An 18,739-nucleotide genomic window follows, 5' to 3' on the forward strand; every position below is an offset into this window, starting at 1 on the left:
ATCTAGGCTACATGAACACCAGAGTAGGAAAGTACCACAGCCTCACTCACACTCAGTCCTCCGGAAGCAGGGAAGGGGAATAAGGCTGAGCTGCTCGCTTCCACAGGAGGAACTCCCGAGTTCTACAGGGTCCCTGACAAGGACGGGCACCAGAGAGCAGCTGGAAGGCGTCCAATCACAGACAGAGTTGATCAGGTAGCAGTGGGTGAAAATAAGAGGGCTTTCCACCCAGTCCAGTATCAGGATGGAGACACAGGGGACCTTGTATAGTGGTCCCTCAACATGTGATATTAATTGGTTCCAGGACGACCATTGTATGTTGAGACCAAAACTCAATGGAAATTGGTTCAAAATCCTCTAAAATAACAAAAAATGAAAATTTAAAAGAAAAATAAGGAGCTAACTAATATGGATACAGCAAGTCCTTAGATATAACAGTTAGAAGGAGCTACTGGAGACTGTAAACTACTTTCTATCTAGAGGACTGGAGCATTTTTAGGACCTGTAAAGGTCACACAGGGAGCCAGAAAAATTCCCGAAGGTGCAACTCATCCTGGCCCAGGTAAAGAACAGCACAGGACATGTAGTATCACACTATACTGTAAAGAGTAGATACCAGACACACACAGCAGTACAGGACATGTAGTATCACACTATACTGTAGAGAGGAGATTCTAGACACACAGCAGCACAGGACATGTAGTATCACACTATACTGTCGAGAGGAGATACTAGACACACACAGCAGTACAGGAAATGTAGTATCACACTGTACTGTAGAGAGGAGATACCAGACAGCCAACCAGTGCATGCACTTCACTAATACTGGGATTTTACCAGTAAAATGGCCACTTTCATTGGTCGATCAGCTAGTTTTTTTTTTTTTTTCTTTACATGTTTCGTAGATCTGGACTGTCGGTAGTATTGTATGTTGAGTCTGGTCTCAAGTTATGATGGTCCAAAGAGGACCATTGTATGTTGAAAATATTGTATCTTGAGGCCACTGTAAGTTGAGGGACTACTGTATTACCAAATCTAGCTTGTTTACCAAGTTACAATTTTTTTTAAATGATCAGCTGGTGTTGCAAAATACTTTCAGACCAAGTTACTTATAATGAAAGGTATCAGTGTATTATATCATATTAAATTATTTAATATATATTTTTAAAAAATAACAATAATATTAGTGTGATTTGTATCACTTACATATTCTGGTTTTAACTTCTTGTCTCCTCCTCGCACAGCTACTTTTTCAAGCTTATCTATGGCAGCTATGATGGCTTCTTCATCCTTCAGACGGAGCTCCTCATGGATAATCTCAATGTCACGTGGTGGGTTGACGCTTCCTTCAACATGGATGATGTCATCATCATCAAAGGCGCCTGTGTAAAGAACAAACAAATGGAAAGGGTTATTCGAAACAAAAATCTCCTAGTATGGGTGGGATCCTGCCCTGTATCAATGGAGCTGTGTGGCAGCGCTTGATCGAAGCAGGAGACCAGGAACTGCGCGAATGGGATTGTTGGTGGCAGCGGAGGAGCTTGTGTTGCCCCTCACTGCTGCCACTCAACGGAAGTAGATATATAAACAAAAAAGTTTACATTTATTTTAATGTATACATTAAAATGCTTGAACTTTCACATTATAATACAAAGTAATATAACTTTATTAAAGAAGCATTTCGGACCACCTCCTGCAGGCTGGCACATATACTTACCATTGAAGATCAGTGTCCAGTTGGCGCGGCTTCATTACAGTTCTATGGGGCCATTCAGATCCTTCTGGTGGTGATGTTACAATTCTTCTAACCCGCTTCTTTCTACATGGCTTTTGAAGACCGGAAGTCAGGGTCTCCAATGCATCTCTATGAGGGTACTCTCTTAGAGATGCATTTGAAACTGTGACTTCCGTCCTCCTTAGCTGCAGGCCAGCCAGCAAAGAGGTCATGTGGAGGCCAGCTGGATTTGAGCGGCGCTGTAGGACCAGAATGAAGCCGTGACACAGGACACAGATTATCAATGATTAGTATATATGCCAGCCTGCAGCAGGGGGAGAAATTAAAAAAAAAAACTGGAATGCTTCTTGAGAGCAATGTATAAGGCTAGGTTTACATATATATAGGTTGCATGCGTTTCCGTTTTTTGGAAAGAAACTGATCACAGCTGATGTCACAACTGATGCCAAAAAGGCATTAGTTGTCATCAGGTTTTCTATCCTTTTTTTCATAAAATCCATCAGTTGGCATCAGTTACAATCACTTTTTTCCTTTACGTGCAGGCTGCATTAGAGCAAGTGAACTACTAAAGGTGGGCGGGGGGGAAAACTCACATCGGAGCCCTTTACATGGGGACATCTATAGGGTCAGCTGCTACAGAAGGCAGCATCCAAGCCATCAGAGCAGGTGAACTACTATGGGGGTAAGGGGGGGGGGGCAACTCACATCGGAGCCCTCTACTGGGGGCAGCAGAATATGGGGACCTCTCTATAGGGTGCTGCCCCTCCTGCCAGTCACAAGGGTTAATGGGGGGGCTGGGGACACCTTTCCTTGGAGTAGCGTTGCTACCGGCAAGGCCTCCGGCGCCCCACAGACTTCAATGGATGCAGCCGCCGCATCACCGGACCAGTGTTGCGTCAGGATGCTGCAGGATAAGTTCTGCCGCACAAGGCGTCCGGCGGCACTATTTGCACGCTCCATGCTTTGAACGGTCCCATTGAAAACAATGGGATCATTTCAAAGATGCGTTTCTCCAGCAGGAAGGGAAACGCCGCCGCACCGCCGGATGAATGTTGACTCGGCCTTAATAAGTTTTAGAAGTTCCCCCTTTAACAGAGTATAAACATAGAAGAGGTATCAAGAATTAAAAAAAAAACTTTAGGCTTTATGGGCACCATGAGGTAAAACTACTACAAAGCCAAGAACAATACAGACTAGAGTTGAGCAAACTTCAATCACATTGGGGTTCATCCGAACCACAGCGTGCAGCATTTGATTAGTGGTGGCTGCTGATACAGACAAGTTTATCCATATGACGAAATGATAACTCTGACAGCATGCCGAAAACTAAAATATTGAGAGTAGGGAGACTTCACATGTATCTGATGGTAGGCAAATCTGTTTTGTATATATCCAGCTTTAGACATGCCCCCCCCCCTCCCCCTTTCCAAGTACTACAGAAAAGAAGGGGAAACTGGAAGGGGTGAATATAAGAAGTTAAATTAGTAAGTAAAATGTAATATAAATGTAGAATTTTGGGGGTTTATTGTCTTAAAATGTGAATTATACACTAGACATATGATCATTCAGAAGTTACATACATTACAAACATGTAAAATGTTCAGCAACAAGTTACTGCACAGTAAGAGTAAATGCAGTTAAAGTCAGCACCTAAGGAAATCAAGCGGCTATGGAGAAAGGTCAAGAGGCTATGGAAGCCAAAGCTTAAACTAAACCCCAACATGGGAAAGATGGGTATAAAGGATGCAATGGCCTCTTTGGTGAGCGGCACCAACACTAAAAGTAGGTTTAGACTTTGTCAAATGCCAATGCTGCATTCTTGTGACCTTCAGGAAGGCACTTTGTCCCTGGACATGGCATAAAGATAGATTGTAAACTCAGTTGGGCAAGGAATCTGTGCCGCCAGAATTCGGTGTATTGCTTTGCATAAAAATTTTATGCGCTATATAAAAGCTCTTTATTATCATCATAATTATTACATTTTGCTCAGTTCTTGATTACTTGCTAACTGTAAACTTAATTACCAATAGGTGACTGGCGCTTTGCTGTGACTGCTCATAATGTTCAGCCAGTGACAAAGTCTTTAATTTTCCCGACGGTGTCATTAATGCCCCTGAATGGGGGCATCATAAGCACAGCTGAAAACAAAACTAGCCACAGACAATATACATCAGGCCCGGTGGGCCAGGTGTGTTGCTGGATCCCTATGCAATCTAAAAAGAGGGGGGAGATGGTCACTGAGAGCAGTTTTTTCAAAAAGTTAAAGCAAATGTACCATTTAAACCAACATATAAAAATGTTCATGTGCCCTGATGGGCGCCGCCGCACAGATTCTGATGGTGCCCTCCACTTTATAAACCACCACCCGCTTTCCGAGATCTCCTCCGTTTTCTGTGTATGCAAATGAAGTCTTTTTGTGTGTACTGTCTCCTCCCCTGGGTGGCAGACGCTCTGGCGGGTGTTTATGTGGTATCTATAATCTGGTCGTGGTCTCAATTCAGCGAGCATTTCCTCACAAATATCCACTAGACTGTCTGTTCAAATGTGCTTAGATCGGGATATGAGCCTTCAGAGCTGGGCCCGCTTCCAGTGTGCCAAAAGACTTCATTTGCATATTTATATCAGTGGTGTGCCATGATTAAAAGGTACCCGAGTGTTTACAAAACTTTGACATGTCTTAGAGTCGGGATCCTAAGAGTGTTTAGACCCACAACCAAATGATAGAACTAGCTTTCTCTTCTGATTCCTGCCTTTGTTTCTAAGGTAGTGTATACTGTGAATGTCACATGCTACATACTGTCACTACTCTGGATCTTAAAACACTTGTATTTCATTTACATTGCTGGTATATGCAAGGACAGTAGCAGCAAAGCGTGCTAATATATACTATGGCTGGCCACTGACGTTTTTAGACCAGATGTTCAGTCTATTTAGTCAGTCTATACTACGCTGCAAAAGGAAAACAAATTATGTTGGATAAATGGACCAAATGTAGTAACAAGTACACTGTATTTCGGTCCATTAAAGTCTATCGACATGGTATAATGCCAGGAATATAGACAAAAACCAAGACGTTACATGGAGTGATCTGCCAAAAGAGGCAGATACTACCCCGTGTAGAGCCTGCGACCAGCTCGCTCATCAGCTGATCACTTACTTCAAGAGTTCATACCGTTACCGTATCGCAGCAGATATCACTGGAGAAATTGCCAGCGTGAAATGCAATATGTTAACGCTATGGACTCTTAAAGTGAGTGATCAGCTGATGAGCGAGCTGGTTGCAGGCTCTACACAGGGTAGTATTATGAATGAAGTCTATGGCACTCCATTTTTGCAGCGGATTTTCATTTCACTGCTAGTGTATAGTGCCACAGCAAACGTTTAAAAACAATAAAGAGACCATGCTTACCTGTCCCCGCTCGACTTGGAAAGAGTGAAATCCGCTGCGATACGGTATGTGTGAAAGTGCCCTAAACCTGTCAAAAAGTAATCTGCTGTTGGCTACATATCTCTCTGTGTAATAAGGAAAGTATGGCTGATTAAAGGAAAGGGCTGCACGATCATTGGGCCGTATGATAGTCTTAGAAAGTGAGCGCCAACCTAGCAGATCAACGTTTACTTACACGGCGGATCAGGCCATGTAACCATAACTGTTTTTCTCTGCTCTGTTTTTGTAAGAATCAGTAGTAAGCACAAGCGCCAAAGTTTCTGGTTGATACAATGCTAAATTAAATAGAATTTTCCCATTATTTTTTGCATCCCGCATCATAACACTGCACAATGAGATACAAGTGGACAGTCTACGAGCGCATCACAAAGCTGTTTTCTAGCTTGTAAAATTGCCACCCAAACCCGATGACTGAGCTAGTGGAGAAGGCCGGAAGATCCAGAACACTTGCAGTGACTGTAACTTTGTATCTACAGCTGGAAAGCATGAATGACTATCGGAAGCCCAGCTGCAGGAAAGGTGTCAGGCGTCAACAACATGATGCTGATCAGAGAAAAGAGGACCAATAAAAAAAAAAAAAAAAAAAACAGGGAAAACAAACTGCTGATTCCCAGATGTATAGTTTCCTGCCATTAATCAGTAGATTGACAAGTGCTAAATAAATCCAGCTCTAAATGACTCTTTTCCCCCACTGCCTCTTTACTATGCACCAAAGTTACAAGAAATGATATGATCATTTCGGCAGGGTCTGAGTTTCCATGGGAAACTGGGATTGGCCTGAAATCATCTGGCAGACCTCTCCCCCAGCTTCAATCTACTTTATCACTGTGGTTTTGACCGTGATTAGATAATGAACCACTCAGACACACAATTTACACAGCGGCTAATTTCATCGGCCTGATTTGAGGGTATGGTTTTGAGGGGGCCATCAGAGAAGCTGGGGAAGGTACATTTGTCATCCATGAGTGACAAGCACTCACAATGTGAACAAAATGGTGCTGGCCCTTGTTAGGAGCACACGCTATTAACACGCATTTAAAGTGCAGCAGAAGCCATAATTTCAAATTGCCAACTGGAAAGGCGAGGGTACAGCAGGCAGATATTACTGAAGTATGTGTGCTGACTTCATGCACTTTTCATGACATGATGGGGCAACACGCTAACTAGACTTTATGCAAATAAGCCGGCAAAGGAAAGATAATGATTTCAATAAATGGCAAATATAACGTGTATTACCTCTATGAAGACACAGGTCTGCTAAAGGAGTCAATGCTGATCACCAGCTTACAATGTCAGAACAGAAACCTCCAGATTTCACTAAAAGCAAATGCTTTGCCTTCATAGGCCATGCCTTGCTGCTGAAATGCACCAGACTGCCCCATGTTAGGCATGCTATGCATGTGACTGCCCCATGTTAGGCATGCTATGCATGTGACTGCCCCATGTTAGGCATGCTATGCATGTGACTGCCCCATGTTAGGCATGCTATGCATTCGACTGCCCCATGTTAGGCATGCTATGCATTCGACTGCCCCATGTTAGGCATGCTATGCATTCGACTGCCCCATGTTAGGCATGCTATGCATGTGACTGCCCCATGTTAGGCATGCTATGCATGTGACTGCCCCATGTTAGGCATGCTATGCATGTGACTGCCCCATGTTAGGCATGCTATGCATGTGACTGCCCCATGTTAGGCATGCTATGCATGTGACTGCCCCATGTTAGGCATGCTATGCATGTGACTGCCCCATGTTAGGCATGCTATGCATGTGACTGCCCCATGTTAGGCATGCTATGCATGTGACTGCCCCATGTTAGGCATGCTATGCATGTGACTGCCCCATGTTAGGCATGCTATGCATGTGACTGCCCCATGTTAGGCATGCTATGCATGTGACTGCCCCATGTTAGGCATGCTATGCATGTGACTGCCCCATGTTAGGCATGCTATGCATGTGACTGCCCCATGTTAGGCATGCTATGCATGTGACTGCCCCATGTTAGGCATGCTATGCATGTGACTGCCCCATGTTAGGCATGCTATGCATGTGACTGCCCCATGTTAGGCATGCTATGCATGTAAAGGGGCTTTCCCAGGTACTGTTTCGATGCAGTTTGAAGCTAAAAGCAAGGAAAGGATAGCATAGCTGGCCATACATGTGTAGCTGACAATGTGTAGTCAACTTTAGACCAGTCCAGTTAACCAATGTTTATGGCCACTTCCCGACTCTAAAAACAAAAGTATCCATGTTTACGGGAGCCTCCGGACTATCCCATAACACATGACATCAAAAGGAGAGAAAAATGGGGCAACCCCTTCCTTTTATTTTTCGGAAGATACCCAGCTGCCAAAGTTATCATTGTTTACGCCCCAATGAGAATCCATGAGCATGTACATGTGTATGGGGGAATAGTACCCATAATACACTGTCTGAAAGGGTGTTGCCTATCCTCGTGCACTGGTGTAAGCAATGACCCCTTGATCCTCATATTGGAAATAGTGTGGGGGTAAATTTACACTAGTGGCAGGAAGAAGCAAAGAAATGGCCCATAGGAACCAATCCTATTCTAGCTCTCATTTTCCAAATGGCTTAACTCCAACTGGGAAAAAATAGTTTTTAAATCAACTGGTATCAGAAAGTTATACAGATTTGTAGATTACTTCTATTTTAAAATCTCAAGTCTTCCAGTACTTACCAGCTGCTGTGTGTCCTGCAGGAAGTGGTTTATTCTTTACAGTCTGAGATAGTGCTCTCTGCTGCCACCTCTGTCCATGTGAGGAACTGTCTGGAGCAGTTGCAAATCCCAGAAGCAACCCTCTCTTGCTTTGGACAGTTCCTAACATGGACAGAGGTGGCAGCAAAGAGCACTGTATCAAACAGGAGAGAATACACCACTTCCTGCAAAGCATACAGCAGCTGATAAGTACTGGAAGACTTGAGAATTTCAAATAGAAGTAAATTACAAATCTGTTTAATTTTCTGATAACAATTGATTTAAAAAAATGTTTCCAAAGTACCCCTTTTAAAAAAAAAAAGGTTGCAAACTTGTTTATTCAATGTTTCACTTAGATATAAAAAGAAAATTAGAAGAATCTATGAATAATATTCCTATATACCTTTATTTCCTTAGATAATTGACTACAATTGAGCAGTAAATTCTGCCTATAAATGAGTATTCAGGGCGTGTTCACGTGCAGAAATTTTTGCCTCTGTTATATTCATCTGAATGAGGTTTACCTGCGAATTGATATAACCTTATACTGTAGGAGTTATGCTGTTTTCACCTAATACTTCCCTGTTTCCAGTGGATGCATACATCTCAGGAGAAAACATACCCTTGTGACATATGCATTTACAGACAGCCTTCTATCATAAAACATACCGCAAAATTGCTTCCATTTCTGTAGTTTGTCACATTCCAATTTTCCTTTTCCTAGCAGGATACGAAAATATAAAAAAATGGATTTTCTCTGCAACTTATTGTAACACTGCACACTTTCTGCAGCAAATCCGTATGTGTGAACATACCCATAAGTGGTGTGAGAGCTATTATACATATACTTTCTTCCCCGAATTCCCAGGGGAGCAGGAATGGCCTTTTAGTGTCCACATGTGTTTATGAGAGACTCTCCTTAAAGAGACTCTGTCAGTTTAGGATGTCCTATTTAACGGTAGCATAAACTAGTAACAGAGACGCTGAACAGAATGATGTATTACTTACATTGCTCTGCGCAGCTGATTCAGAGATATTCTCCTGCATAACCTGGACAATAAGTAGTCCTCTCCATTATGTGCATGAGCCTGATAGTCCTCGATATTCATGAGAAGCAGAAAACTCCGCCCACCAGCTGATGATTGGCAGTTATCTATCCATGCTGTGTATAGGCAGCCAACTGTCAATCAGCAGCTGGAGGGCGGGGGGAGGGGTGTGGCAAGAATCCTATTCTCCTGCATATAAGGAGAACGGCAAAACAGAATGGTGTAAGCAATACACTGATCTGTTCAGCATTTGTCACTAGTTTATGCTCCCCTCATTTAAGGCGGAATAAAGCTAGTGACAGATTCCCTTTAAGGAGGATTAGTATCCCTTTGACCTACGTTGATAGGCCTCTCACTAGCCGGCCAACACCCTACTGCGCACTGAAAAGGGGCAACAACCCTGAAACAGCTGTCTGCAGATGGGCAGCCTTTCCTTTTTTAGAGATTTTTTTGGCTTGGTATATTTTCCCAATCAGTGTTCTAAGACTCCTAGATAGAGTGAAACACTGATTTGAAGGAACACCACTTAGCCTGAGAGATTTGTGAACTATTTTGCATATACTTTCTTTCCAGAATTCCCAGTGGCGCAGGAAGGGCCTCTAAGTCTGCACACAACTTTGGCGGACTATCTTTAAGGAGAACTAGTATCCCTTTGACCCATAAAGGGCTTGAAAGGCGCACATCCAACAGGGTTAAATATCTGATCAGTGTGACCCAAATGCTGTACTTCGCCACCTTTTTCCCACCTAAAGTAGTAAATGGAGTGGCAGCTCATGTGGCTGTCCATACAATAATTTCGGGGACACAGGACTTTTGTTCTTAATATCAGATGCGGCAACATTCATCCCTGACAACCCCCACAACATTCATACCCACTCAATTGTCGTTGGAAATAACCTTTAGGAAACAGCAGTAAATGACAATTCTTTAAATACACCTCATCCTGTAGGGGAGATACTTAGCCACTACTTTTTACGAGGATGGCATTGCCGCAACCTGTCCACAATTTTCTGCCTGACTGTTACAACCATATCTTTCGTTAAGCAGTATAATGGCTGTCTATATCTGTAGCTTACAATGTTGCATATATGTCCAAAATATCAATAAAAACATTTAAAACAAAAATTCTTTAGAGTACCTTCACACATACCGTATTGCAGCGGATTTCACACTGCAAAATCCAGTGCAAATCCTGGTAGTGTGAAGTTCAATGAGGTTACATATCTGCAGCGGAATTTTCATATCGCTGCAGATATGTAACCCGGCCCCTTGCAGCATACATTACCTGCTCGGCGCCGCGGCTGCATGTGAGGCTCCCGGCTCCTGTCGGTCCCACTCAGCCAATCAGTGATGCTGTGCATTGATTGGCTGAGTGGGACCGACGGGAGCCGAAAGCCTCACATTCCGCTGCGGATATGTAACCCCATTGAACTTCATACTACCAGGATTCACAGCGGATTTCACTGCAAACTCGCAGCGTGAAATCCGCTGCAATCCGGTTTGTGTGAAGGTACCCTTAGGGTAGATTGAGATGGAAAGCGATACATTCAATTTTTCGCTTTGCAGATATATACGCTACTCTATCCAGAATAGTGCAGGGGTCTACACCATTCTATCCACCTTATAAAAAAAAAAAAAAAAGTCTTTGTAAAGTCTTTTTAATTTATCCGTTGCCTTTTTCTTTATATTTGTCTGATTTCCTAGTCCGAGTTTAAAAAAAAGTGCAAACTAAAACTTTGCTGTAGGTCTAGAAACATTAAGCGAAAAATCCTTATATGCTGTATCATGGTACAGTGTCTTTTATTAGGTTTTATTAGTTAGGAAAAAGGCTATATCCTGAACAAGGTGCAGCCATCCAATTGTCCCCGATTTTCCATTAGGAAAGATTTTCCACGGCGTCAGATTTTTATCATGTGCAAGGAAGTTCACAATAAAATAGAAACCTTCTATAAAACGTCTTTCGGATCTATTGCTCATTAAAAAGTTAGACTCGGAAGATAGACTTGGCTTTCTGAGAGGCTTCCATGTTCTAACCATGTCAAGATCTTATGACTGTATGTTATGTATTCATCTGAACAGAACCACTACACTTAGTTGCAGGCTATCATCAACCAATTCATTCTCTTGCTTGAAATCAAGTCATCCAATTACTCCTTGACTAATCAAGGCTGTTTTGGCTTTTGCGTTTTTTCTGAGGTACTCGACAGCATAAACAGTTCACTTACAAGAAATGGAAAAGGGCTAATCAGCGGAATTATTGTTTTGCTGCTGTAATTTGTGGCATTTAAATGGAGGTGCTGATTGGACTGAAAGTTTTATAATATTGCCTGGAAAACTAGCTGATACAAATGTGACATGGCCTTTGTCTTCAGCCGGAACGACCACTCAACGAGATATAGCGACTTGGAGATGCCCGCATGGAGGATGAAGACCGGCACAAAGAAATAGCGCTTTAATATACCAGAAAGCAAACAGCCAGAGTCACTCCGAAATGTAATATAGTACCGAGATTTGCTGTAACTGTATTTTTCCCCCCTGGAAATGATAATGAGCAGTAGCATGAAAAAGATATATATAAATCGTTGTGGTTCTTAATAGGGGTCAATGTGTTTTGCTCTCATGGTCACTAACAAAGGAAATTTAAAGGGCTAGTAAGGTACTGCTAAAAACAGCACCAGTCTTGGGGAAAAAGGTGATGTGAGCATACCCCAAAAGAAAACAAGTGATGTGAGCATACCCCGAGGGGAAAAATGTGATGTGAGCATACCCCGAGGGGAAAAATGTGAGGTGAGCATACCCAGAGGGGAAAAATGTGATGTGAGCATACCCCGAGGGGAAAAATGTGAGGTGAGCATACCCAGAGGGGAAAAATGTGATGTGAGCATACCCCGAGGGGAAAAATGTGATGTGAGCATACCCCGGCAGGAAAAATGTGATGTGAGCATACCCCGAGGGGAAAAATGTGATGTGAGCATACCCGAGGGGGAAAATGTGATGTGAGCATACCCCGAGGGGAAAAATGTGATGTGAGCATACCCCGGCAGGAAAAATGTGATGTGAGCATACCCCGAGGGGAAAAATGTGATGTGAGCATACCCCGAGGGGAAAAATGTGATGTGAGCATACCCCGAGGGGAAAAATGTGATGTGAGCATACCCGAGGGGGAAAATGTGATGTGAGCATACCCCGAGGGGAAAAATGTGATGTGAGCATACCCCGAGGGGAAAAATGTGATGTGAGCATACCCCGGCAGGAAAAATGTGATGTGAGCATACCCCGAGGGGAGAATTTGTGATGTGAGCATACCCCGAGGGGAAAAATGTGATGTGAGCATAGTCCGAGGGGAAAAATGTGATGTGAGCATACCCCGAGGGGGAAAATGTGATGTGAGCATACCCCGAGGGGGAAAATGTGATGTGAGCATACCCCGAGGGGAAAAATGTGATGTGAGCATACCCGAGGGGGAAAATGTGATGTGAGCATACCCCGAGGGGAAAAATGTGATGTGAGCATACCCCGGCAGGAAAAATGTGATGTGAGCATACCCCGAGGGGAAAAATGTGATGTGAGCATACCCCGAGGGGAAAAATGTGATGTGAGCATAGTCCGAGGGGAAAAATGTGATGTGAGCATACCCCGAGGGGGAAAATGTGATGTGAGCATACCCCGAGGGGGAAAATGTGATGTGAGCATACCCCGAGGGGGAAAATGTGATGTGAGCATACCCCGAGGGGGAAAATGTGATGTGAGCATACCCCGAGGGGAAAAATGTGATGTGAGCATACCCCGAGGGGAAAAATGTGATGTGAGCATACCCCGGCAGGAAAAATGTGATGTGAGCATACCCCAAGGGGAAAAATGTGATGTGAGCATACCCCGAGGGGAAAAATGTGATGTGAGCATACCCCGAGGGGAAAAATGTGATGTGAGCATACCCCGAGGGGAAAAATGTGATGTGAGCATACCCCGAGGGGGAAAATGTGATGTGAGCATACCCCGAGGGGGGAAAATGTGATGTGAGCATACCCCGAGGGGAAAAATGTGATGTGAGCATACCCCGAGGGGAAAAATGTGATGTGAGCATACCCCGAGGGGGAAAATGTGATGTGAGCATACCCCGGCAGGAAAAATGTGATGTGAGCATACCCCGAGGGGGGGAAATGTGATGTGAGCATACCCCGAGGGGAAAAATGTGATGTGAGCATACCCCGAGGGGAAAAATGTGATGTGAGCATACCCCGAGGGGGAAAATGTGATGTGAGCATACCCCGGCAGGAAAAATGTGATGTGAGCATACCCCGTGGGGAAAAATGTGATGCGAGCATACCCCGAGAGGAAAAATGCGATGTGAGCATACCCCGAGGGGGAAAATGTGATGTGAGCATACCCCATGGGGAAAAATGTGATGTGAGCATACCCTGTGGGGAAAAATGTGATGTAAGCATACCCCGGAAGGAAAAATGTGACGTGAGCATACCCCGAGGGGAAAAATGTGATGCGAGCATACCCCGAGAGGAAAAATGTGATGTGAGCATACCCCGGCAGGAAAAATGTGATGTGAGCATACCCCGGCAGGAAAAATGTGATGTGAGCGTACCCCGAGGAGAAAAATGTGATGTGAGCGTACCCCCAGAACGAAAAATGTGATGTGAGCATACCCCGGCAGGAAAAATGTGATGTGAGCATACCCCGGCAGGAAAAATGTGATGTGAGCATACCCCAGCAGGAAAAATGTGATGTGAGCATACCCCGGGAGGAAAAATGTGATGTGAGCATACCCCCAGGGGAAAAATGTGATGTGAGCATACCCCAAGGGGAAAAATGTGATGTGAGCATATCCTGGCAGAAAAAAGGGCAATGTAAGCGTAACCTAAGGGGAAAAATATGATGTGAGCTTAGGCAGACGGGAAAAATGTGATGCGTACATAACCTAAGGGGGGGGGGGGGGGGGGGATGTGATGCGTGCATAACCCGAGGGGTAAAATGTGATGAGAGCATACCCTAAGGGGAAAAATATACCATAAAATACAATGCAAAAAATTCTGAGTATAGCCTTTGATTTCTGCAGTGTACTTTGGACAACATTTTCGGAGGTAGATTACCTTAACCCCAAATGCTGTGTAACTACAATTTAGATACAGTGCAGGGGTGTCAAACTCAAACACACAGTGGCCAAAATTAAAAAATTAGACAAAGCCTCGGCCAACCTTGATAATTATTGAAGCGCGAATGCATCGGTGCTGGCACTGTCAGTGGTGTGAGTCTCCCAGCCCCGTGCACTATGATAAATGACATGACATGATAAATTGCTATGACATGATTAAACCCCAACCCATATAATAGCCAATCCTCCCAAAATTGCCCCACATGTTAACCAGCCCTCCCCATAGTCTCTTATATAGTAGCCAGCCCCCCAAGTGTCCCATATAGTAGCCAGACCTCCCCAATAGTCTCATAGTAGCCAGCCCTCCCCATAGTCTCTTATATAGTAGCCAGCCCTCCCCAATAGTCTCATATAGTAGCCAGCCCTCCCGAGTCTCTTATATAGTAGCCAGCCCTCCCCATAGTCTCATATAGTAGCCAGCCCTCCCCATAGCCTCTTATATAGTAGCCAGCCCTCCCCATAGTCTCTTATATAGTAGCCAGCCCTCCCCCATAGTCTCATATAGTAGCCAGCCCTCCCCATAGTCTCTTATATAGTAGCCAGATCTCTCCAGTAGTCTCATACAGTAGCTAGCCCTCCCAATAGTCTCATATAGTAGCCAGCTCTCCCCTATAGTCTCTTGTATAGTAGCCATGGCGGGCCAGATGTCATTAAAACTCTGAAATGCCCGGCGGGCCAAAAATAATGGCACCACGGGCCAGAGTTTGACATGACTGACCTACAGGAAGTCTGCAGTGTCTGAGTCACACCATTGGTTAAGGCTACTTATGTAAATCTATCACAGGTAGGTTAGTGCATAGAGACCTGATTTCCACTTGTAGAATCATTATAAAACATTCTGTAATAGGCTATGTTCACATAATAATGTTCCTGCAGCCGATACAGCAGTATCGGCTGCAGGAAGGTGCCAAGCGTCGCCAGGACGGTGTTATACTAAGTGTGAACATAGCCATACACTGATACTGTCCCCGACTATGTGTGGGCAAGAACAAAAAAAATTAGCTTTGATCCCCCAAAGCAAAATTACATTTAGTTAAAGTAGCCAAGCCATAAGTTGATTTTTAAAGTATCAGTGATATGACCACAGCACTCGTCAGGACCAGAAAAACTAGACTTTTCCATTGTAACTCATAAATTGTTGAATTCTGTGGTTTATAAAACTGTTGCACATTAGGACGTCTTTTCTTCCTTCTGTTTCTCTCCAAGCGTTTCCATTCATCACTCTCCGTCACTCAGAGCTGTGCTCCTTCCTGCACTCTTTACAATACAGACTTTTCCTTGAGTCCGCAGCATCAGAGCCACTTCCCTCGCGTCTTTGTTAGGTGCTCTAGTGTTTCAAGTTTTGTCTCCTCCAAGCCCTTGTGAGTTGCAATCATTTGCGGGGCTAATTGTGGAGATTTATCTGCTTTTCTTATGCATAGAACACAGCTATTAAAGCTGAATGGAGATGGTGTGAAGTATAGGTTAAATTGGGTGAAATTAAAGCAAATTACTCTTGGATGTGGTATTCTGAATATAGAAACCACAAATGATTTGCAATTCTCCTTGAAGATCTCTCTTATCAAGCGCCAAACAAAAGGGGGAAAGTTTTGTCTTCCCCAATAAACTGAACGGCTACATTTGATGTGTGTGTGTGTGAAAGTATATGTATATGTATGCATATATATATATATATATATATATATATATATATATATATATATATATATATTGAATGTACAAATCTCTCATATACTTAATAGAAGAAAAAGGTAAAATTGCATAGATAAAAGGCAACGCAGGGTTAGATTTACATATTTATTTAATCCGCTGGAAACGTTTCCCTACAAGGGAGCGTTATAACACAGATTACAATTTCTGGTCCTATGTTTGTAGAGCTCTCTGTATCCACCAAGAATTTCTTATAAGAAAGAAACAGGTCTACTTTAACCAGGGGCAAGATGGCTTTGAGAAGTCAAACTAGTGAGTGAGAAGTCGAAGCGCGGGAAGGAATAATTGCTCCAGGTTATCCAGAGACATTAAAGGGAACCTGGCATCATTTTATTATTGCCTGAACCAAAAGTCATAGGGGGGTGCCCCATGATGTCTCAGGCTTAATTCATAGACCTCTCCCTTACAGATGACCAAAACCACAATAAATTTGGGTTCATGAAACCCAAACGCTTAGCATTTGACTCCCAGTGGTTAGAGAAGATGGATGGAGCCCTGGCACTTCCTGGAAAACATGGCCATAGGCTGTAACCATGAGCACGAGGCAATTCTAGGTCTATATCCATCTCTTCTAGCCACCGGGAGTCAAAGCTCATCTCTACTCTCCCTATATGCAAAAAGGGAAAGATCTATCAATCATGGTCGATGTTGCAGGTGAAAGCCACTGGGGACCGACCCAATGACTGATAAGTATCCCTATGTCTGTGGTCAGAACACACTCTCTCAGTATCATTTATTACGTGAACCATCTTTCTACTGTACTTATTTTGGACATAATTAAACAGTTAATCCAGCATAAAAGCATTTATCTGATATTACCTAGGGTTGCTCCACCATTTGCCTAATTATTTGGGTTGTTTTGCAATGGCACAGATGTGCTGTTTCTGATATCTGTAGTTCTGTACTACAATAACCCTTCCTCCTGTCTATGAACAGGACTGCTGACTCTGACCCTTTGTAATCTGCCTACACTCTATTGCTTGGACCTGACTCTACTACATGGCTGCCTATTACCCACAAGAGCACCAGCCTTGCCTCAGCCTGTGTCCCTGGTACCAGGGCTCTCTGGTCTACTTGGTCAGCAACCAGCCATACCAGAACAACTTCTGGGGGAGTAACAGAGTACCCTCTAGCAGCAAAAGTCCAGTTTCTGCATCCTGAAATGGGATAAAAGGTAAAATCTAGAGGGTATTTAGATGCTAATCCCAAGTTTGACCCCAAGTCAAACCAGTTGGGTAGCACAGAAGGTACAGACCCCACGGAAGCATTACAATGATCTCTCAATGACCACTCTTGTTCTTGGCTTGTAAAATACTAACCAAAAGACTGCAATATAAATGTGGTCTTGGACACATGCAGGCCGGTAAATTGATATGTAGGGAAATGGGTGGCGCTGTAAGTAAATAATGATGGAACTACAGGAAGGAACTCTTAAAACATTTAACCTTCATGAAGTATTTTAGGAACTGGTCTGTAAGTTCAGGAACTCCATGAGATAAAGCTTCAATCTGTAATACACTAATATTTTTCACTTACAGACTGATCCTTTGTGTCATCCTGGTGACAATTTGTGCCAAATAAAGATACCTCAAAAGAATACATGCCCAAATATTCTTATTCTAAACACTGTTGGAAGCAAATTACACCTTCCTATGTCCACTGACTCACCATAGCGTTAACAGTGTTAAAATGTAAATGTTACTCTTCTCACCAGATAAAAAATAGGCCAAAACCCCCTCATAAATACCATCCAGAATAAAGAACACACAGCCCCATAGCTCACATAATACAGGCAGAAATGGGGCAGTCACTTGCCTTGCTCACAAACAATTTGTTGTAATTGTGCAATCTCTTCAGGGTCCAATATGAACCAAAGTGCAACAATTTCCCTGCGCTGATTGTCTAGTGCTATCTTACTGCCGATAGACCTCAGCTCACCAGATACATAATAACATAAACCTACAATGAGCATATACACGTGATGACACAGAGGCCAAGGGGCACCAGTTGTTTCATCCAGCATAATACATATACCAAAAAAATGTACACATCCAAACATTATCCATTTCTTTTTCTTAAAATCTTATGTTCAATGGCCTCTGTTCTATAGACCTCCAGATGGTTCAGGAATACAACTCCCAATAGCTGTAGTTTTTCTACAGAGGAAAGTCAGCCAAAATTGTGTGACTATGTTTACACACCAGCTTTGAGACTCACTTTGAAATGTTCTGCCATTTTTCTTTATCCCCTTTGTCTTTTAGGATGTTTTGATCTTTTTCTTCAACCGTTATAGTTGCAAATTTTTTGGGACTACAGCAAAAGCTATAGCTTTTTTTTTTTAATGTGGGCAATACTTAGGTCGATTATGCCCCAAAACACAAACATCTAACCTCCTGTGCACACTGGGGCAGGGCTACGGCCCTTATTGCAATGATTCCTCTACCCTTGCAAATGAATATTGGGGTGATGCTCTTTGGGGGGAAGGATCGGTGCACTGAGGGTGGTAGTCCCGTCCAAGTGCTCCAAAATGCCTAAATAGCATATTAAATATACTGATGATATCCTGAAAACCGTGCCAATGATGATGGTAAGAAAATTACCTTCATGCCATGTACCCTATTGGAACGTATCAGCAGGTCAGATGCTTCTTCTATAGTGGATGCCAAAAGACTGCGTTTCTCTGGATACATCCCATGCCGGCCCATGAGTTCCATACACAAACACAGTCAATACATGGGACAAATTAATGGAAAGCGATTTTATGGTGTCGGCTGTGGCTGCAGGCTGTTGTGTGCTGGTCATTATCATAACAGGTATTGTTTAACAAAGCGCAATAACCTCAAGAATGGTTTGAGCATCAGTCTTCAGTAATAAAATAACATTCTTCTGCCTAAACTTACAACCTTGGATGTAAGGTT

At 43.3% G+C, this 18,739-nt stretch overlaps 1 protein-coding gene across 3 annotated transcripts in view; it reads right to left on the reverse strand.

The window, feature by feature from the left end:
• Positions 1–18,739, reverse strand: part of OLA1 (Obg like ATPase 1) — a 161,254-nt gene that overhangs the window by 75,986 nt on the left and 66,529 nt on the right. For all 3 annotated transcript variants that reach the window (XM_069985149.1, XM_069985147.1, XM_069985150.1), the window contains one exon: positions 1,207–1,382. In XM_069985149.1, coding sequence (XP_069841250.1) covers positions 1,207–1,382 — 176 coding nt within the window. The remainder of the gene's footprint in view (positions 1–1,206; positions 1,383–18,739) is intronic.

The sequence above is a fragment of the Dendropsophus ebraccatus genome, chromosome 9 (assembly GCF_027789765.1).
Source record: "Dendropsophus ebraccatus isolate aDenEbr1 chromosome 9, aDenEbr1.pat, whole genome shotgun sequence".
In the NCBI taxonomy this organism is placed as follows: Eukaryota; Metazoa; Chordata; class Amphibia; order Anura; family Hylidae; genus Dendropsophus; species Dendropsophus ebraccatus.